Raw genomic sequence first — 20,448 nt, forward strand, 5'->3', positions numbered from 1 at the left:
ACACAAGACGTATATAATTATATTACCAGATGAGAAATTACACTTGTAATTGTATAAGGCACAATGCATAGCTGTGTTTCTTTCCTTGAGCTCGTCTTATATTTTAATACTACTTATAATGAAGTTGGGTCTACAGTTTCAACTTAAGAAAAATGAAGTGTCTCAGAAGCTTTGCAGAGAGGTCTCATTCTGGATAAATTTTTTTAAGAGAACTACTTTGGACAAATCACAGTTTGCTTTTCAAGGGAAGCATCATCAATTCCATCAGGCTGCTGTGCCCTGCTCAGAGACGCAGCTCTCTGCACCTTAGAGCTCTCTGCACCTTAGATGATGTAGATTCTTTGCTGCAAGATCACAGAAGCAGGCTTACTTTGGAAAAGCGTGCCCGTCAGGAATATAATTTTTCAATTGTGTATTGTAGTCAAATTAAAAGGTTTTGAGGAGCCTTAGGATTGCTAGCTTTGCGTGCATAATGTACCCATAAGTCAGTTCTGAAACCTTCACTCTGAGGATAAATTGACTGGCTTCAAAAACTATAGTAACTGGCCATGAGTCCAGAGAGTGTGCGGAAGTGGGAGAAGCAGGGAGTAGACGTTAGAAGCAGCTCTAGACCCAGACGTAGCGTGGAGGAGCCCTGGGCCTGTGGCCGTTGCACTTGGTGTGAGATTCACTTTCCACGTCACCTGTACTTGGGAATCTGTGCTGCCCACGTCAGAGGTTCGGTGTGGGGCACGTGAGGTAAAGAATGTGAACAGGTATTGAAAACCAGAAGGCCTTACAGGTATTTAAGCCATTGTGATGTAAGGTGGTGTCCATACTGATGTCAAGGCTTGGAATTTCTAGAGAGGAATGGCGACTAGAGGCTTCTAGAGAAAGCGGGGTGTTGGTTGATAGCATGAGCTTGTTTTTCAGATTCAGAAGATAATTGTTTTATTCTGTGGAGAATTAAGGAGACCTCGCAGGCATAGTTTCTGGCCCTGCAAACCCAGAGGTGGAGTGGAGCTGATGCTGCGAGGGGCCCAGAGGGGTCAGGGAGTGGCCGCCCCAGAAGGAGATTCGCTGGCATTCAAGCGCTTGCTTATAGCGGAGCTTATTTCAGAGTTTCCCAACTTAGCAAGTTACAGCTGGAGAACTACTGAGGACCACCAATGTACCAAGACTGTTTTCCTGAGGATGTACAAATTGGAACTTATATTACTGATTTTATCATAATGATGCAGAGCCCTAATCCAGCAGCTAAATTCCAGGAAGCTCAAAGACCTCAGTGCTGGGGCTCTAGTTCTGAGTCTGATAAAGACAGAGAGCTCTGGGAGGGGCTGGAGGAGACAAGGGAAGGTAATTCTTCTGCCTCCTTAGAATTTACTCTTCATTTGATGACCCTCGTGGGAATTGTAGGGTTTCCTTCTGCATCACAACAGGCTGATTCACTTTTTAAAATAATCTCATATCTATTCACTTTCTTATGTCTCCTTTCAAAACCTATGTATATTACAAACAAAACCTTTTCTCCCTTCTCCCTCACTTCCTTAGAAATAGCAACCATTTCTCTTTGCTTCCTGTAAATACCCTTCCCCCCACCCCTTTTCTCAACAGCTTCATCTTTGTTTCTAATCTGCATATCTGCCTCATGGTATAAGTTGCTTCAAAATGCACCTCCCAGGCACGCTTGTCTCTCTCCTCCTAGAAGCACAGAATTTCCCCAACATTGGAAACAGGAGTTAAAAGCAAACGGTAAACAACCCTAGAAAATTAGAGGAGACAGAAATATATATATTAAGTTGCCCTTTTGAGGAGCTGAAGGGGACCTTAGTTGTCCGTTACTCAAGCCCCCTCATTTGATGCCCAGAGAGGCTCGGCACTGTGCCGGGTAGTGGCAAAGCCAGGGCAGAGGCAAATGAGAGCACGCATGTGGGGTAGGGGGTATGGTCCAAGGTTATGTTAAATTGAAGTGTAAAGGTTACAACGATTCTACATTTACTAATTGGTTTTACATTGAAAATTTTTAGATTTTTTTAACAAAAGGAGCTAAAAGCTGCAGAATCTTAATTTATGGGACACTGGAAAGGACTCTAGACCAGAAGAATCCCTACAGGTGTTAATAAAACACAGAGTTGCTTTACATTTAATGTTACATCTCGAAGGTGTCTTGGGGCTTATTTAATCCAACTTTTTACATGTAAAGAAACTAAGTCCCAGTGTAGAAGAGATGTATTATTAATACTTTAAGGCCACAGAGTTAGTTAATACGATTTCTTGACTTTGTTGCAGCATAAAATGAAACAGATAGAAATCATTTTCAGAAAAGGAGCAAAGAAGTGTTGGGGGGGGCATAAGAAGCCTTCCCTGATACATCCGTTTGCCCCCAATAACCCCCAAGCCACACAGTCTCAATAAATAGCATTTGGCAAGCCGTTTTGTCCAACCTGTACGTCTCCATAAGAAGTTCTCTTCTTCTGACGTTCACTTTGCTGAGAATGAGGCCAGCTTTTCACAGGTTAGATTACGTCTTGATTGAGGCTGGGCACCCAGACATGAGCTAGGTCTTCTCCGCGTCCCCCAGAGGGTAGATGCCCTGAACCAGAAGAAACCAGTCCCGGCGTGGCCGTGGTCCTCTCTTGTTCCCATTCCTGCCGACGTGGTGTGCCTGGAGCTGCGGGTGCCCAAGTGTGCTTCCCCAGGAGGGAGGGGCCGGGTCCTCAGGGCCCACCTGGCACAGGGACCAGCAGGGAACTGGCACGGGAGGCGGGAACAGGTGGTGGTTAGGAGTACAGGTTAACTCCTGGGCTCCAATGCCAACTCCTCCGTCTGCACGTCCGTCTTCTGTAAAATGGGCATAACAGCATCAACCTCACGAGGTTTCGTGAGAATTAAGTGACGCAGTTCATGTGAAATACTTAGCACAGTGCCTGGCACGTAGCAAGGACTCAATAAAGTTTGGATAAAAGTGAGAAGAGGAGTGGAGTTAGCAGGTGAGGTGGCTCTCCAGAAATCATTAAACACAGTGGCAAGGCTATAATTAGATTTTACCAAAAGATCTAGAACAGCATGAATTATTTAGTGTCTAAGAATATGGTCCTCTGATACTTGAGCTAGTTTCATATTTAAATGTTCCTATTACATAATTTTTTCAATTACGTGGGAACCATAAAAGGCCAGGTAGTAACACACGTTATCACTATATCTCAACATTCATCATTCTAAAGAGGCAAAAGATACCCTCACGAGGCAACATTTTTCTAATTTTGGAGGTAAAAAAGTCCTAGGTTTAAAGAAAAGTAATTTTCCCCTTCATACCTTTAAAAACATTTACCTTAATTTAAATGTAATTAACATTGAAATGAGAAGTTTCACATCACAGTTTTCACAGGATCCTCAAGACACCCTTGCAGAGAGGAGACGCAGGCCACAGAGCCCAGGACCCCTGTATGGAAAAACTCAGAATTGCTTGGCCAGAGGATATGATTTAATTTATCTCTTGAGGGCCTGACTTCTGAGAGATTTCAAATTCTTAACATTTTCAAACGCTTTTATTCCTTTTCTGGCAACCTTCAAACACAACTTTTGCAAATACGTTTCCATTCATATTTCCCTTCATATTTCAGTGGATTTTTCTCTCCCTGCCCAATTTTAGTACGTCTCCATTTCTACTTATTTTTAAGGCCTCTTCTTCATACTCCATCTCTCCAGGAAATCAAATCTTCCTTCAATCAGAGGAGTGGCCTAAGCCCTCCAGCTCAGCACCTGCGGTACCCCACCTGGCTCAGTGGCACCCTCGTCTGAAAAGTGTGGGGGTAGCACCTACCGCACGGCGCTGTGGCCAAGGATAAGTGAGAGAACGACGGAAGAGGCACTAAGTGGGATGGTAGCGTTTGTCATCATTGCTACTATTCTTTTCATTAGTGTTTAGGGTTTGGGGTTAACAAAATAGGATCATACCTCCTTCGCCTAAACTGTGTTCCCACTAGCCATCTTAATGGAACCTTCTTTCCCCGCTGAGGATCTGGTGACTTTGAAGTTGCCTGGAATACCCCCTGACTTGAATTCCACCCGAAGCCTCGGGCTCTCCCCATGGCACCCTGCGGAGCTTTCAGTAAAACCACCTCTGCTTCCCACCAGCGAGACAGGCCAGAGGCCGCTTCTCCGTGAGCCGATCCACACTAACAACTGTCCCGTCAGCTCTTTCAGCCTCTGTCCGCATCTTCCAACCCCCAGCCTTCTCTGCACATATATTCAAATTTCGTGGACCCCTGCTCTTTCCCTGTCGTCGGCATGCCTGAAATCTCATCTTTTCAGCAGCATTTTCCAGTCTCTCCACCTGGCAGCCAGGAGCAGGGATCTCTCGGAAAACTACCAAAGGCAATTAATGGCATTTTTTCCTTTGCTTAGCGTATATTTTCCAGTGTGTGCTACACGTCAGGCACTTAGGCGCCAGGGCTGTTAGGTGACTGGAAATGATCTCTCACTGCAAGGCCTCACCTGGGGAAGGAGAGGAAAATAAGTCCATAAGCCATGCCAGGGCAGCGGCAGGGCACCCCAGCTGGCGAACTCAGACGTCTCATTATTTTAGAGAAACTTCTAGGTTATCACCCCCCCATCCCCGCCCCCCATGCTCCATTCCCTTCCCCCGAGGCTCTGTCCCTCCTCTTAGCACAGCTGAGCACAGGTAGCCAACAGCCTGGTGTAGGGACCGGCTCCTCATTTGAGTAAAGGGACCCTCCAGAGAGGCTGCAGTGTAGAAACCACTCCTTTCTGGCAGGATCCAGACTTCAGAGTTGAGGGATTTAGCAGCAAGTCCGAAGCGGTTTTTTAAAGAACCACCATCACACACACCCCCCCTCTCGCACCCCCTGGTGCACAGGACCCCATCCAGTTTTTCCACACGGAAACTATGCAGTCTGCCCTCTGGTATCAGTTGTTTGCAGCATCTCAGGACTGCACGCAGCCACGTTGCCAGCTGTGGCCCGGCTCCAGATGTCCTCCCTCCGGCCAGTCACTGCGTCACTCGGCCCCGGGGAGCCACCCGTGTGCCCGCTGGCGCCCCGCGCTTCTCTGCTCTCCCTGCTGGAAACAGTACCACCGGCCTCCCTGCTCGCAACGGCCTCGACGGCGCCCGAATGGAGCCAGTGGGGGCCCGGCGAGCGCCCCTCGCCCCGATTCTCTCCTCGACCCCTCAGGGAGGGCACTGTATGATGCCAGCATCGTCAGAGAACAGACTGGGTTTCTCGCTAAATTCGGTTTTCCTCTGTTAGAGGCTCATTCTTTGGGTCTGAGGAATATTCTGGAGTGTGAAAATAGTGCCCTCGCCAACGAGACAGGGAACCCCTGGAAGCCGTGGAGGGTTCGTTAAGCGGCCGTTTCTCTTCTTAGTGGTCCCAGCGCTTGATACAGCGCGGGGCTCACGGGGACGTTCACCCCGGGTGGCGGCGGGGCGTTGGGTGGGCGAGAGTTCTGGAAGCCGCTAGAACCGGGCCGGCCTGGCTGCTGTTAGCCGTGCGGCCCTGGGCAACGCGCTTGCTCACGGGACGTCCCCGTGGTAGCAGGAGGGTTTATTCAGTCCTCGGCAAACATCTATTAAAGGCTTAGTGGCGCTGGCAGGCAAAAGCAAGTAATAAATCAGATGATTTCAGACAAGGTGGATGAAGGCGGCCGCGGGCGTTTGGGCGTCATCAGTGTAGAGTTGGCATCTGAACCCCGGTGCGGGGAGGAGGTTACTGGGTGAGAGAGAGAGAGAGAGTCCGCAGAGAAGAGAAGAGGCGCGGGCCCAGCCCGGGTGCAGCCCTTCTCCCGCCCCGACACCCCGGAAGTCAGGGAGGAGGGTACCAGCGTCCGGGAGGCGGCCCTGGGCGCTGAGCTTCCTTCTTCCACAGAGATGCGCACCCGGCTCTCAGGCTCATTTACCAACGCGCGTACGACAGCCACCAAGGAGAACATGCAAACCGCTAAATGAAAGCATTTCTCCGCAAGCCTACATCATCAGTGGGACTTTCGTCGGCCAAGAAGAAGTTTTCAGCAAGACAAATTTCCCAATGGAAACTGCTTCCAACTCAGGGCTGCCAGAGAGCCAGGTGTTTGCACCCGTTCTGAGACAGCACTCGTTTCCTCCGAAGCCCCCCCAGACCCCGTGCCCAAGGGTCTCATGTGCCCCATCTGTTGCTTTCTTTCCTTAGCAGCTCAGGAAAGCACATTATCTCAGCTCAGCTGATAGTAAACTTTCTAAGCTAAAACTACAGTTACCACCTGCCCCCATAGAAACGATTACCGGAAGCCATGAAGACCTTGGTACTTGGCCCTGGGGGGGATCCGCAGTCGTTAGTTCTGCCTCCCAAGCCCCGATGTCTCCTCTGCTGGTGGGCGAGTCTCACTTTAATTAGGAGGCTCAGTCCACCACGTGCTCGGCATCTGGAGATCAGCTTTCACAGCCGCAACCAGAGGCGCCAACCTAACCTGGGCTTCCCCAGCCTCCACTTGTCAATCTCACTTTCCACAGGCGTGTGGTAAGAAGAAAAGAGGTTTCTCAAAAAGACAGCCTCGGGCTTCCCCGGTGGCGCAGTGGTTGAGAATCCGCCTGCCGATGCAGGAGACACGGGTTCGTGCCCTGGTCCGGGAAGATCCCACATGCCGCGGAGCAACTAAGCCCGTGAGCCATGGCCGCTGCGCCTGCGCGTCCGGAGCCTGTGCTCCGCAACGGGAGAGGTCACAACAGTGAGAGGCCCACATACCAAAAAAAAAAAAAAAAAAAAAAAAAAAAAGACAGCCTCAAAGTCTTAGGAAAATTCCTCTGATTCTGATTTCTTTTCTATTTTTGCCTGTTTCATCTCGACCTCTGCATTATACAGCCTGTGTAGAACGGTGACTTGGGGGGATGAGGCGGTTTTTGCGCAGGGATTAACTTTTCCAGCCGAGTGGGGTTGGTAACACATGTTAACGTGTCACTCACATGGACACGCCAGTAGGCGTTGCTTTCCTTTGAATGTCAGCATCTTATAGGCCATCGGGTTGTCACCAGGCTGGTGAGCTTTGAAATTTCTCTCTGGGTGTCCTCTGCTCAGACTGGCTGCTGCTTGTTGGTGTCATTTGCAGACAACGGTGGATCTTACAGTTCCCCTGCCACCACTGTCCCCAGGCGTCCCCATGCCCTTTCCAAGAAATAAGCTTGCGCTAGACATAAAGTATGAGATGAGCGGTGTACGATAGGTGACCAGAAAGAAAGGGAACACTGCCTTGCCTAACTTTATGATGTTTTGTTTACAGAGTCACACCTCACGGAGGCCTCTCTGTATGTTTTCAAAGCACATATAGACAGATAAGATGTGAAAATTGGGTAAAAGCTAAGCTTGGATAAGAGCCCAAGTGAACAAGGGTAGCATTTTCCTCCCGGACCTGCGGCAGGCAGTCTGCTGCGAGTGGGTGTGTTAGAACGACACTCCGGATAGGCCTCCTGAATAGACCAGCTGAAGAGTAGAGAAGCACTTAGCTGTTGCTTGCAAGGGGAAGAACAAATCACAAATGTCCTGCAGACTTTGTGTGAAATCCCCAAGGTGAGACGACACAGGTTTGGGAAAACAGTATAAAAATACCCAAAGCCAGTGCTCCGTCATTTACCAGGTGCTCCAGGCAGCCTGTGCGTTGGGAAGACAGGATCAGCCCCGGGAGAGACCTGGCCTCAATTCTAGTTCCACTGCCTCTGAGCTGTACGGCCCCTGCAGGCAAGTCTCCCTTCTAAGCCTCAGTTTGCCCATCTGTAAAATAGGGCAGCAGCAGCATTTTCCTCATAGGAACGTTTCAAGGCCAAATGTATTGATGTACGTGACATCTCTTGACAAACCTTAAAAAGCACCTCATACTGGTTTTTTTTTTAATACTTTCCAAGATAGTATTTAGCCCCACAAGACTCTATACACTATCCTTGTCTTACAGGTAAGGAAGCTGAGAATTGTGGACTAAACGATCAGGTGTATTACATTATTTGAAGATCATAGATCATTGTTTAAATGCTATCAATTCTCCTACGACTATTGAAATAGAGACATTTTTTAGAAAACGGCTGTAACTGGGATGGGAGAACAAGGGATTGTCCCTCTGTCCTGTCCCAGGCCCCTAGTGGCCTCTGTCTTGGCCACCTACCATGAAAGATGATCAGTCAGTACCACACACCCATGAAAGGCTGGGTGGTATGGAAAGTTTAACATTAGTTCTTTTTAAATATTGGTCAATTTTGGACATGAATGGCCTATCCCTACCACACGCCACACACCCAGCCCAGCCCAGCCCAGCAATTACCATCAAGAGCGTTGGTACCATCTTAAGGGAAGATTGTTCTGTGAACCAAAGAGCTTTCTTGTACAAAAGAGGGAAATCTTTGCTTTTCTGTTGTAACGAGACTAGAACGCACACGTTTTGTTTTTTCAAAACGGCTAAGCTCTGTTGAAAGGATCATTATGTTCTTGAAATGTCTTAACGGTAAGCATTTCTCTGAGTGGTGAATTTGGAAGTGCATACGTACAATGATACCATTTTGTTATATTATTCGAGTATTGTGGGGGAGCTCCCTCAAGTAAAAAGACATTTTATTAATTGATTTCCTTTTTTTTTTTTCTGCCTCTCATTTCAGAACGATTTGATCACCACTGTCCCTGGGTAGGCAACTGTGTGGGGAAAAGAAACTACAGATTTTTTTATATGTTTATTTTATCTCTGTCTTTTCTGACAGTCTTTATATTTGCATTCGTTGTCACCCACGTCATTCTTCGTAAGTATGCTGGTGAAATCAGATTACGTATGTAACCATTTGCCTGACTTTAGTTTTCTGATTTAATTTTGTTTTAATATTTCGGTCATTCCGGGCTGTCTCTGCTCTTTCCCCTTCTCCCCAGCCCCCTCCTCGCTTCCAGCCTGCCCCCTTTTTGCTTCTCACCTCCCTTCCAGCCTTGTCACCCCGCCTCTCTCCCTCCCACCCCCCAGCCCCATCCTTCCCACAGCAGCTGCCAGGGGCACCCCTGGATCAGACTCTTTCACTCACAAGACCTTCTCCTTGATACATGGTCCCTGTTCCACCCTCGTGACTTCACTTTCTCTTCTGCTAACGGAGCCCCGGGAAAAATTACTCCCACGTTTTCACAAAGGATAATGTGCTGTAAGGATACCCAGTGAACAGCAGAGCTTTTTTTTTTCTTTAATGTGGTATCTACTTAAGCAGGAATAGCCACCCTCCCTAAAAAAAAATGGGGATAAAGACTGAGCTTTCTTACACACATATCTATAAATGTTAAAGATACATATTTGATAAGATGTTTAATTACCTGCCAGAACATTGGCAAGCTTCCCCTGGCATATGAAGGAAGCAACTTTATTAAAAATGAAGTGTGGATATAAATGGCTTTAATATATATTTGCCTAAGCAAATGGCATTTTTTCATTACCCTTCCTAAGGTCATAATTTTGAATTTCTTCCATTTCCTGGCCCCTCAGTTTCCTGTAATAGGGAGTGATGAGAAGGAAGCCACTTGGCTTTGACCTATAAATGTGAGCTAAACTTCCATTACAGTTCCATTAGCAACATTAAAGACCAGCATGGCCTCTGTCCACATTCCTGAAGTACACCCACCCATTAGCAAGTATAGAGCCTCTCTCTGGAATGTTTCCGGAAGTATCTGGACACACGCCTCACTTGCTTCCCTGCAGCAGTGCTGAAACCACAGTGTACTAAGGCTGAACGTAGACACGCACATTCTCCCCGCTGCCCTCCTGGTGGGGTTTGTACGGGGGCTGGGGGAAGCGGGTGGTATGGAAAGTTTAACATTAGTTCTTTTTAAATATTGGTCAATTTTGGACATGAATGGCCTATCCCAAATTTTCTTAGGCGTTTTAAATCCTAGTTCCCATTCTTTCTGACTGAAATCCTTTTATCGGAACGTGACACAAATTTGTAATACATGCTTGAGAACCATACCTTGGTGGGATGGGAAGAAGAGGATTAGCGTTGATTAGAGACCCCTTCCACACCACCTGGGAAGGATGCCGCAGAGCTCTGCAGAGACGCCTGTTCTATTTTCAGAGTCTCAAAATGGCCAAAGTGTAACTAGGGTCCTAAGTATGTGTTAATAGACAGTAGAAGCAATTGCTTACACAACTAGAGAAGACAGAAGTACTGATATTCCAGCATATTTATGACACTGAAAAGTAGTTTTTAACATCTTATATCTTAAATATATAGGTATATTTAACATTACATCTTATATCATCTTTAGCAAACTTCAAAATGCCTATCTATCCATCTATCTATAGTCACATTCATTTTTGGCCTTACCCCTACATTCTGGATATCAAGCAGTTTTCACTTGCTCAGCCTCGCACATAAACTCTGGGATCTCAAACACACACGCACACGCACACACAGAGGCACACACAGCGACGCCTGCCACCACAGTGGCATTTTGCATCTCCTCTGAAGTTTTACTCACCCTGGTTTGGGCAAAATGGAGCTTGCTGTAGTTTATGCTGATGTACTGGCACTCCAGTCTTCCACAAAAAAAGCATTCTGAACTTATCTGCCTGCAAGTTACCTGACTGTTTAGGACAGAAGCAGATAGAGGTTTTCCTCTCCCCTGCTTCCACATCCTCAATACGGCCCCCACTGAACAAGCCCGCCTGACCCCCCCATTTGCTCTCGGGAAGGGCAAGAGGTTTTACGAGGCTCCGTGATCCCCCTAAGATTCTGGAAACCTTGGCAAAAGCAGAGAGCTGTTTGAGAGCAGCTGGGGGACTGTCCCCTGAGTCCTCCCTGCCAGGAAGTGGGCTCTGAGAGGGGACACAGGACAGCGAGGGGTGGCCGGGGAGGAAGCCCGCGGTCACAGAGATTGCTGGGAAGGTGACATCTGGAAGCAGAGTCTGGGAAAGCCATGCAATTTGGGTTCAGTAGGGAAAGAGAAATCATTTCTTTTCGTCCCTCCTTTTGCCTCAAGATTGTGTTTGCTCTAAGATCTGTCCACGTGCTGGCTTCACCCTCCTGGCCTAGCAGGGATGGAGGAGAACACCCTTCCTCGTTAGCTCCCCCACCGGTTGGCAGCCTAGCAAACGGCACCTCCTCGTGCTCCCGCGGTGGCCGGTGGGCACAGAGGGGATGGGAGCTCGAGGGAGAACTGGAGTCGTCCCAACCTTAGCCTCCCAGTAGCCAGCCTGGCCTCCAGTTACACAGGGGAGTCCGGGGCCCTGCCTCTCTCTCCCACATTGCAGCCTCGCCAGCGGACAAGACCATGGAGATGCTCTAGAACGGTCCCATGGCATCTGTCCTCCCCGCTTATCTCACAGCCGCCCCAGGGCCAGATTATGTCCCCAAAACACATGGACCCAGCCTCGCCACCCCCAAGGGGGACCACCAAGAGCTCCTCCATGGGGGCTTTTCTTTTAAGAAAGCATTTAACGCCAATACGTAAAATAAAAATCGCTTCCTGTCAGATGCATCTTTACTCACGCCCCTGAAGAAGTGTTTTCTTGTGCAGACAGTTCATATTAATATGTCTCAAATCCAGAGGAATCAGTAATAAACTTCAGCTTTGTGAGTTTGTTTACTCTGGGATGCAGAGAAAGACATCTTTTATGCGTAGCCTAGTTTCAGCATGCCCAGAGTCAAAAGTTAACAAACTTTGGGAAAACAGTCTTTCATAAAAGAAGAGAATAAAATAGCATACAGTATTCTGTTTTCCCATTAAAATGAGGAAAACAAAGGAGTAATCAGAACTATAATTTATGGGAAAGTATGCAGACATCCATCTGCTTTTATTGAAAAAATATCCTGCAGATGTTGGGTCTGCTTATGAATCTGCCATTTTCTTGTTGACTAACTTCGGTGGAATCTCAATCTCTGATCAGGGCACTGGGTTCTACAGAACTACAAAATGTAATTATTTAATTGCTCTTTAGACACCTATTATTTTTATGTAGATGAGAGAGCTTTCGGCCTGAAGGCTGTTTTCTGGAGGTGATGTTTGAATACTAAATTCTGCTTTCATTCCCACAGGTTCACAGCAAGCAGGATTTCTAAATGCTCTTAAGGACAGTCCTGCAAGATATCCTTTCTGGCTGTTGTTTTTTTACAATGCTAACGTGTTAAGTATTGGACGGGCCTTCTACTCAATAACCTCTTCATCTTGTGCCTTGGCTTTCCTGCTCATAAATTGTGTCCCCTTTCCTTCTGTAAAATATCCAAAGAAGTCCCTAGTACTCATTTGTGTGAGTAACAGCCTCTGAATGCTTGAACCTCGAAGTGACTCATTTAGCCTCGTTTAAATTGAAGTGCTCTTTCACTAGAAAACTAAGTGTGAATTCTTGCCCACCCCCAGAAACCCACGCTGATTTGCGTTCCATCAGGTTGGTCTGGGGAGAAGTCAGGCTGAGTTCCAACTGACATTTCATTTTGATCAGCAGGTGGTCCCTACAGAATATTTACAGACGCCCCTGTGTGGCTTGGTGCTGTCACCATATGGGGATCCTCAGACCCTCTGTGTGGGTTCTCTCTGGGGGCACAGTTCGGCGTTCCCCTGGGCGGTATGGTTAACCCCGTATTTATTTGTAGGAACAGAACACCTTTGCGTAGCCCTGAATGGATTAAAGACGGTCAGTCTCGAGTCATTCGGATCCATGCCGTCCTACCAAAAGGTACATGGGCATGTAGCACGGTATTTTGAAGTTCTTGAAAGAAAAATTTCACCCATTAAGTGCTTGAATGAGCTCCCACTCCCTCCCCTGTCCCCCTAGGTGTGACACTAATTAGTGTAGAGTCAGCCAGCTGGACCCATTGACCTGGCTCCACCTGGGACCCACCTCTCTTTCTTCGCATAACCAGTTAGACTGGACTTGAACTCCTTGTTACTCCCAGGAGTGAGCCTCATCTTGTGGCAGAGAATTCTTAAAGAATGGAGAACTCTGCTAAGATATACATATCATGTCCATCATTTAGCTGTTAAAATGAACCAGCCTGTGTCCCTGGAAGCTGGTGTGTGTGTGATGAGCACATGTGGTCCCATATATGTATACACACACACACATGCACACACACACACACACACACACACACACACACACACACCTGCAGTATAAAGTGTCTCCTTTTGGGTGCCTCTGTGTTCATGGACAGCACAGAATTTTGGCGGCTACTGCAGATTCTGTAGTCAGCTGCTAATCTCTTAAAAAGGGGACAGGGACAGATGAAGATGTACAAAGGCTCTTGGAGAGCACATTTCACAGGTATGTCCTGTCTTCTGTTAATGATCTGAGAAGCTAGCGTTAGCTAGAAGTTGGCCAGAAGGAAAGGTTGTGCCGGGAATGAAATTCTCAGCATCGGTGGCTGCTAAAAGCAGGTCCCGTGGGAAATGCCATCCTCCGTTTCCCTCCCCAACCCTGCCAGGGGTAACCATCCTCCACCATCATCACTTCTCTGTGTCCTTCGGTTTTCAAGGCATGTTCCCTTGGCATAGCTTACAGCCAAGCCTTGTCTTTTCTTCCCTGAAAAAGAGGCTCGTCTAAGTCTTGGAGGAAATCAGTTCCATCATGAAAACATGCTGGTCTTGTTAAGTTTTATGAATGCAGCTCAGAACCGGCACTGAGGTCTGGGCTGCCAGCTGGAATGCTTTCTGAAGCCTCGAGAGTGTGGCAGGCTTAGCTACCTCCCCTCCCCGGTCCCGGGCACCTGTGCCTCTCCTGAGGCCATGGGCCCGTGCTGGACGACATGTGGCAATGTGCGCGACGGGCAGCTCTGCCAGAACGTCCTTCTAGAGCACACGTCTGCTCGTCGTCCTGTGTGGCTGTGCTCCTAGTAATCAAGACCATGCGCTCCCCAGTGAGGGGAGTTGACAAACGTTGCTGAGAGAAGGAGTGACAGTGTGTCTGAGTGGTGTGCAAACTGTGCTGTTCGTGTGGAAAGGGGGCGAAGGAGAGAAATGCTCTTATTTGGTTCAGAGCAAATTTTAACTCATCTTCCCTTGAAATATCATTCTCAGGTAGAGGTAAAGAGTTTCTCCTATGGCGCGGTTCTTGAAAGCTCATAAGAATCTCAGCCACTGCCTTTCCAGACAGTGCTGCCATATCCAGGGCTGAGCCTCTCAACCAAGAGCCAGGCATTTTTCCCTCTTCCAGGTGTTATCCAGGCACGTCCTCCACATTCAGAAGCTTGGCAGCTGCAGCTGTGGCGGCACAAGCTGCTCTGAGCGCATGCCAGGCCCCTTACAGCCTCCGGACACAGCTGCAGGGCACCCTGGCACATCCGGGCCAGGGCCTTCCCCAGCGCTGCTCTGGCACGTGCCGGCTGTATTAGCTTCCTGTTGCTGTTGTAACAAATAGCCACAATAAAAGAGGCTTAAAGCCACATGAATTTATTATCACCCGGTTCTGTAGGTCAGAAGCCCAGTAGGCTCTGCTGATTTCTTCTCTGGGTCCCAGGCTGGAACCAAGGGGTCGCCAGCCTGGATTCTTATCTGAAGTCTCAGGGGAGAATCCTCTTCCTGCTCATTCAGGTAGTTGACTAAACTCATGGGGTGTAGGACTGAGGGCCCCTTTCCTTGCTCCATTCCCTGACTCCTCCCTTCCTCCTGAAGGCCAGCAACAGGGGACCAAATCCTTCTCACGCTTCGAGTCTCTCCTGCCTCTCACGCTCGTCTCTCTGACCCCAGCCAGAAAGGCTCTCTGCTTTTAAAGAGTGGCCGCATCGAGATCACTCAGGAAAATCTCCCCATCTCAAGACCAATGACCTTCAATCTACAGATTCCCCTTTGCCATGTGGATAATGTATTCACAGCTGCTAGGGATTAGGGCATCTTTGGGGAGGCCATTGTCCTGTCAACCCCACAAGCCTTCAGGTAGGAGGTACCCAGGAGTCAAGCACTCAAGTGCAGGTGGGTTTGAGACGATCTCTCTCTGAACCCATCCAGGAAGCTCACTAGAAGTCACCAGGTCACTTCTTGAGTTGACTGTGAATTCCTTCCCTTCCCTTTCTGCCCTTTCTGTTAATCTAGGAGAGAGGGGATGGGAGACAAAAATGGATGGGCTTTAAAATATATATATTATATATATATATATATATATATACACACACACACATAAATATACATACACATATAAACGTATATGTGTGTATTTGTATATATACATACATATATGCACATATATGGGTGTATATATACATACATGCATGCACATATATGTGTATATATATGTGTGTGTGTGTATACATACACATATAGAAGAATATATACACACACATATATCTCCTGCCCTGAGTTCAGGTTGAAAATGCTAACAGAATGCCCCATGAGGCCCTTGTTGAATTAGCCAACCCTTCACAATTTAATAGATACAGTTATTATCTAACTTTACTCCTGCTGACTTGGTCCCCACTTGGTTTTGTGGCACCTCCTGATCCACTGTCAGGCTGGGCTCCTGCCTGGAAAAAGGTGACCTAAAGCGGAAGCCAAAATATCCCAGGGAGCTGCCAAGCCAACACAGAGACCCTCTGATAAAACCGCTCCATTTCTCTCTCTCGGAACAAAGCAGAACCAAGAGCAAGGCTCGGGAGGAATGTGAAGAAAAGCTGCCAGGAGGGAGAGAGGAGCAGGGAGGCGACGTGAGTGGTCTGGGCAACGCTCCCAACCCGGATCTTCTTTATTTTTTTTTTTGGAAGTAGTGGAGGACTTCAGGAACGCCAGACACACCCATACGAAAGCAAAGTGCTGGGTTTTTTAATTACCAAGCGCAGAAACATTTTGCGTGTGCCCGTGACACCTCTCCCCAGTCAATGGTGTGGATACCTAAGGCAGTCTGTTCTGGCCACGTGTTTTCTGTTTAAATACATGCTTTGGGGAAGATGCCCTCTTATTGAGTGAGTCTATTAAGAAGTGCTGAGTTCTGATGCTTTATCATAACTTCATATTCCAGAAGAAAAAGTATGCTTTAGTTTCTACTGGGTTGTGATGTATTTTTGAAAACATGAGCTCTGGTTATAAGGGATAACATATGTGTGATAAGTAAGGTTGGGTCCCATCAGGACGCCTGTTCAGTATTTCTGGCTCCTGCTTTTCCTCTGGACGCCTGTGTGGCTTTGGAGGCGCCATGGAGATAGCCGGGTGGAAGCTTCTAAGGGGCAGCTTTTTTTTTTTTTTTTTTTAACATCTTTATTGGAGTATAATTGTTTTACAATAGTGTGTTAGTTTTTCCTTTACAACAAACTGAATCAGTTATACATATACATATGTTCCCATATCTCTTCCCTCTTGCATCACCCTCTCTCCCACTAAGGGGCAGCTTTTAGCTCCCGAGAAAGTTGCACTAACCACGGGGGCTGCTCAGGACTGGTATGGCCTGGGGAGGACAGGTCACAGGGACAGTGGCACTCCAAAAGAGGATGCATCCTGCTGGTCAGGGTGGTGGGAGATTCTAGCATCAGATAAATGTTAAACTCAGCAGCTCTAAGCTCCCTTCCACTGCTGAGGCACTGAGAGTTTGGGAGTCTCTCCTGAGGTGGTCCATTTATGATGGATGAGACTGACCTGTGACGTCTCACGCTCACAGAAGCCGTCCTCTGATGACGGCAACGCTGCCCGTGGCTCGTCCGCTCCGGGCCTGCAGTCTGTGCAAGAATCTGCAAAGTACCGAGTTCTTAAAACAGGAGGAGGCTTTCTGGCGGAATTGCCCGAGCCCAGGAAAGTCCAAAGGGCAGCCTTTGCAAGTGACCCCTGCAGAGTGTTCTCGGGCAAGAAAATATATTTAAAATGCTCCAGTAGCCTCCAATCTGATCTCCTGACAATAATACAAAAATACTTTGATAACAACTGGGGGCACAGGCAACGGTTTCTCACTGTGGATTTAATCTGCAAAATATCCAACTCAAAAAGGTGTCGTCGATGAAATGAGAGAGATTAGAAACAAACATGGCTAATTAGCCAGGACTCCTTATCAGCAATACTGCCATGAATGGGGGGAGCATGGGTCAGCTGAAAGCTCTTCGTCAGGCCCACATGCCACCAGCAGGACTTTTTAGGAGAAAGGCATCAACCAGCTGACTCAGGAAGTGAGCCAGGTGTCCGGGGCATGGTGTCTAGTTCCAGCGGGGAAGAGTTTGAGGAGGATTGGGTGTGAGCTCTTCTCTAAATGTCTGATACAATTCGCCTGTGACCAGCCATCTGGTCCTGGACTTCTGTTTGTTGGAAGATTTTTAATCACAGTTTCAAGTTCATGACTTGTGCTTGGTCTGTTCATATTTTCTCTGTCTTCCTGGTTCAGTCTTAGAAGGTTGTACCTTTCTAAGAATTTGCCCATTTCTTCCAGGTTGTTAATTTTGTTGGCATAGAGTTGCTTGTAGCAGTCTCTTATGATCTTTTGTGTTTCTGCGGTGTCAGTTGTTACTCCCCCTTTTCCATTTCTAATTTTATTGGTCTGAGTCCTCTCCCTTTTTTTCTTGATGAATCTGGCCAAAGGGTTATCCATTTTGTTTATCTTCTCAAAGAACCAGCTTTTAGCTTCATCGATCTTTGCCATTGTTTTCTTCACTTCTATTTCTTTTATTTCTGCTCTGGTCTTTATGATGTCTTCCCTTCTGCTAACTTTCCGGGAGGAGGTGGGAAGGAGACAGGTGAGAGGGAGCAGGAGGGGGCGGGGGGAAACGTCTAAGTGGCTGTGGGTGGAACGCCTGGCTCCGGCTCGCTTGCGGGCGCTGAGCAGGCCCTTCCCGGGCTGTGGTGGGGGAGGGGAGGGACGTTCAGCCACCAGAGTCTCGCTTGGCAAGAGCACGTCCAGCCTCAGAGCCCCTGGACCATCCTCCACCCTCTTCTTCCTGCTCCCTCTCCGCCGTTTCCTGTGCCGGCTCCCCGTGACTGTGGCCATTTCTTCCCTTTCATCTCTGCATCAGAGAATCATGGGCAGCGGGGTGCGGGCTTCTGGGGCTCAGTGAGAAGTGGGGTGGCTGCCCGGGCTTTCAAGGGCCCCCCTGGCCTTCCCCGGGGAAAGAGACAAAAGGAGAATCTTCTCCAAAAAGGATGGCACTGGGTCTTCAGTCCACCCAGCCAGGCAGATCCAACGAAGGAGGTCCACTCGGCCTCTGCTTCCTTCAAAATCTTTATACCGAATGCCCACCACCTGGGCCCAAAACGTGCCAGGGTTACAAAGTCTAGAACGATCCGTCAGCCTTGGGCTTCAAAGCACATCAACCAGAGGCCAGAGGAGCGCTTGAAGGACAGGGCGACTCGTTCTTCTCCACGAGCATCTGTGGATGCCAAGATCTGAGCTCTGACTCTGGTTTCTCACAAGCAGAATAAGTCTTAAGTGACATAAACATGTCATAGCATGCACTGGAGGTAGGAGTAGGGTCCAAAAGGAGGCTGCGTCTCCTGCAGGGAAGTCAGGAGGCTTCCACAGGCGGCAGGTGGCATTTGCACAGGGCCTGGAAAGGTGGAGTTCTAACAGGGACACGGAGGGGAGAGACCTGGCGGGTGTGTAGGGTGTGTAGGGGAGAGCAGGCCGTCTGGAGGGCTGGAGCCAGGCTTGCGTTCACTCTTTCACTCGGCAAGGTTAGCAGCCTGGGGGTGGGGGATGGCGGAGGGTGCTGTGACGGCTGAGCCCTGACTGGGGGCGGAGGTCACCACCGATCGCTCCCACAAAGCAGATCCCAGCAGCACCGAATACCAGTGAAAGAGCGAGCAGCCTTCTTCCCCTGGACACCGGGGAACCAGCCACGATTTTGGGCAGGCGAACGACATAATCAAGCTGCTTTTTGTTCCTGTTTTGTTTTTAAGATACTCATCTTGAAGCAAGGAACGCAATGGAGTGAGGTAGTGAAGGGATGTTTGCAAAGGAAGGACCCTGAAATTGAATCGGTGACAAGGGGACAGATCTGCTGGGAGATCTGCAGTCAGATAGGACCTGGGAGGATGGGGGAGAAAGGGGGATCCGAGCCCTAGGTGACCTGGGGAAAGGGGCACAGCAGAAAAGGGAGACAGCTAGCATTGGTCTGGGGAGAAATGAGCTTGGTCTGATGCTGCATTTACAAACAGAATCTAGGAGGTCGCACATGGAACCTCCACGTCAGCCTGGACTGTCTTTAGGGTCCTCTGGTTATTGCATGAAATATGGAAGCAGGAAAAAAACCAGGAGCCTGAAGTGAAATGTTCCAGCCTCTTAGGAAATGTCACTGGTCACACAGAGTCAGGGAAGCCACATGGCCGGGCCCGCCTCGCAGACTTCTGGGGTTCAGCGAGCTGAAGCCCCTCAGGAAGAGGGCCAGCAGGGGGAGGGGACGCCTTCCCACTAACGGTCACTTCAGTGTGGCAGCATTAACGTCCATTTCAAAGGGACGTTACACTCATTTCTAATTGTGACATTGTTCAGCTCTCCCAAAACGAGAAGGACGATTGGTACGTCCAACAGGAACTGATTCTACACGGTGGAGGTTTTTGCCAGAAAGCCTTTTCTGCCCCGAGTTTACGCTTATTTCGAGGCACCGTCTGACAGGCACCCACGGCCTAATGGAAGTGGTTCTGTTTTAGTGGAATTTGGTAGAAGGCTTGGAGTCGGCCTGGGTGCTGTCAGAAAGGGGGCACTGGGGGCCGATGGAAAATTCATGGAGGCAGGACAGGCTTCACCAGCCCAGCTCTCAGGGCCTATCCGTCCTGGTGCCTGCTGACCCTCAGGGAGCCCCCGGGAAACAGGTGGGACAAGTGCCTGAGGCCTCACGGCAGGACCTCACCGGGAGGTTAAGTGACCCCGATTTATGCTCAGTGACTCCCTGACGTTTCCAGAACTAGCACCCAGCCCCTCCACCCAGGGAATCGAGAGCCTTCCCCGCTGCCCCTGGCCAGGTGGATTGCGGGAGTTCTGTGAAGAAGAAGCGTAGATTAGGTCTCAGAAGATCACAGAGTGGGAGAGGAGGTTTTTGGTTTTTAAAAGCACCCAAGTGATACAAGAACATATTCTCACGGTAACAAATTTCAAAGAGTCAGAAATGTCAGGGTAAAAAGGAAGCGTCGCTCTTGACTTGTCATCTTTCTGTAGGAGTTCTTGTCGGGTTTTGTGGGTCTTTGCAGATGATCCTCTCAGAGTTTAAATGCATATATGCGTGCATTCATACTCACACACAGACGTACAGTTGGGGGGACTGCTTTACCTAAAGGGATCATACATGCGCTTTGGATTGTTCTACAGTTTGATTTTTAGATATTTCCTGAAGACATTTCCATGTCAACTCATAGATGTACATCAACCTCTTTTCAACTGTTTTATAGAATTCCAGAGTATAGATGAGCCATAGTTTATTCTTCTATTGAGGGATATTTAGACTTCTTTTATTACTGCTCAAAACATGAGGTAGTGGACTTTCTTTTTTTTTTTTTTTTTTTTTGCGGTACGCGGCCTCTCACTGTTGTGGCCTCTCCCGTTGCGGAGCGCAGGCTCCAAACGCGCAGGCCCAGC

General features: G+C 48.5%; 1 protein-coding gene across 2 annotated transcripts in view; it reads left to right on the forward strand.

The window, feature by feature from the left end:
- ZDHHC14 (zinc finger DHHC-type palmitoyltransferase 14) overlaps positions 1-20,448 on the forward strand; it is a 272,396-nt gene that overhangs the window by 223,820 nt on the left and 28,128 nt on the right. For both annotated transcript variants that reach the window (XM_059083211.2, XM_059083212.2), the window contains exons 4-5: positions 8,612-8,749; positions 12,017-12,065. In XM_059083211.2, coding sequence (XP_058939194.1) covers positions 8,612-8,749; positions 12,017-12,065 — 187 coding nt within the window. The remainder of the gene's footprint in view (positions 1-8,611; positions 8,750-12,016; positions 12,066-20,448) is intronic.

The sequence above is a fragment of the Kogia breviceps genome, chromosome 13 (genome assembly GCF_026419965.1).
Source record: "Kogia breviceps isolate mKogBre1 chromosome 13, mKogBre1 haplotype 1, whole genome shotgun sequence".
Taxonomy (NCBI): domain Eukaryota; kingdom Metazoa; phylum Chordata; class Mammalia; order Artiodactyla; family Physeteridae; genus Kogia; species Kogia breviceps.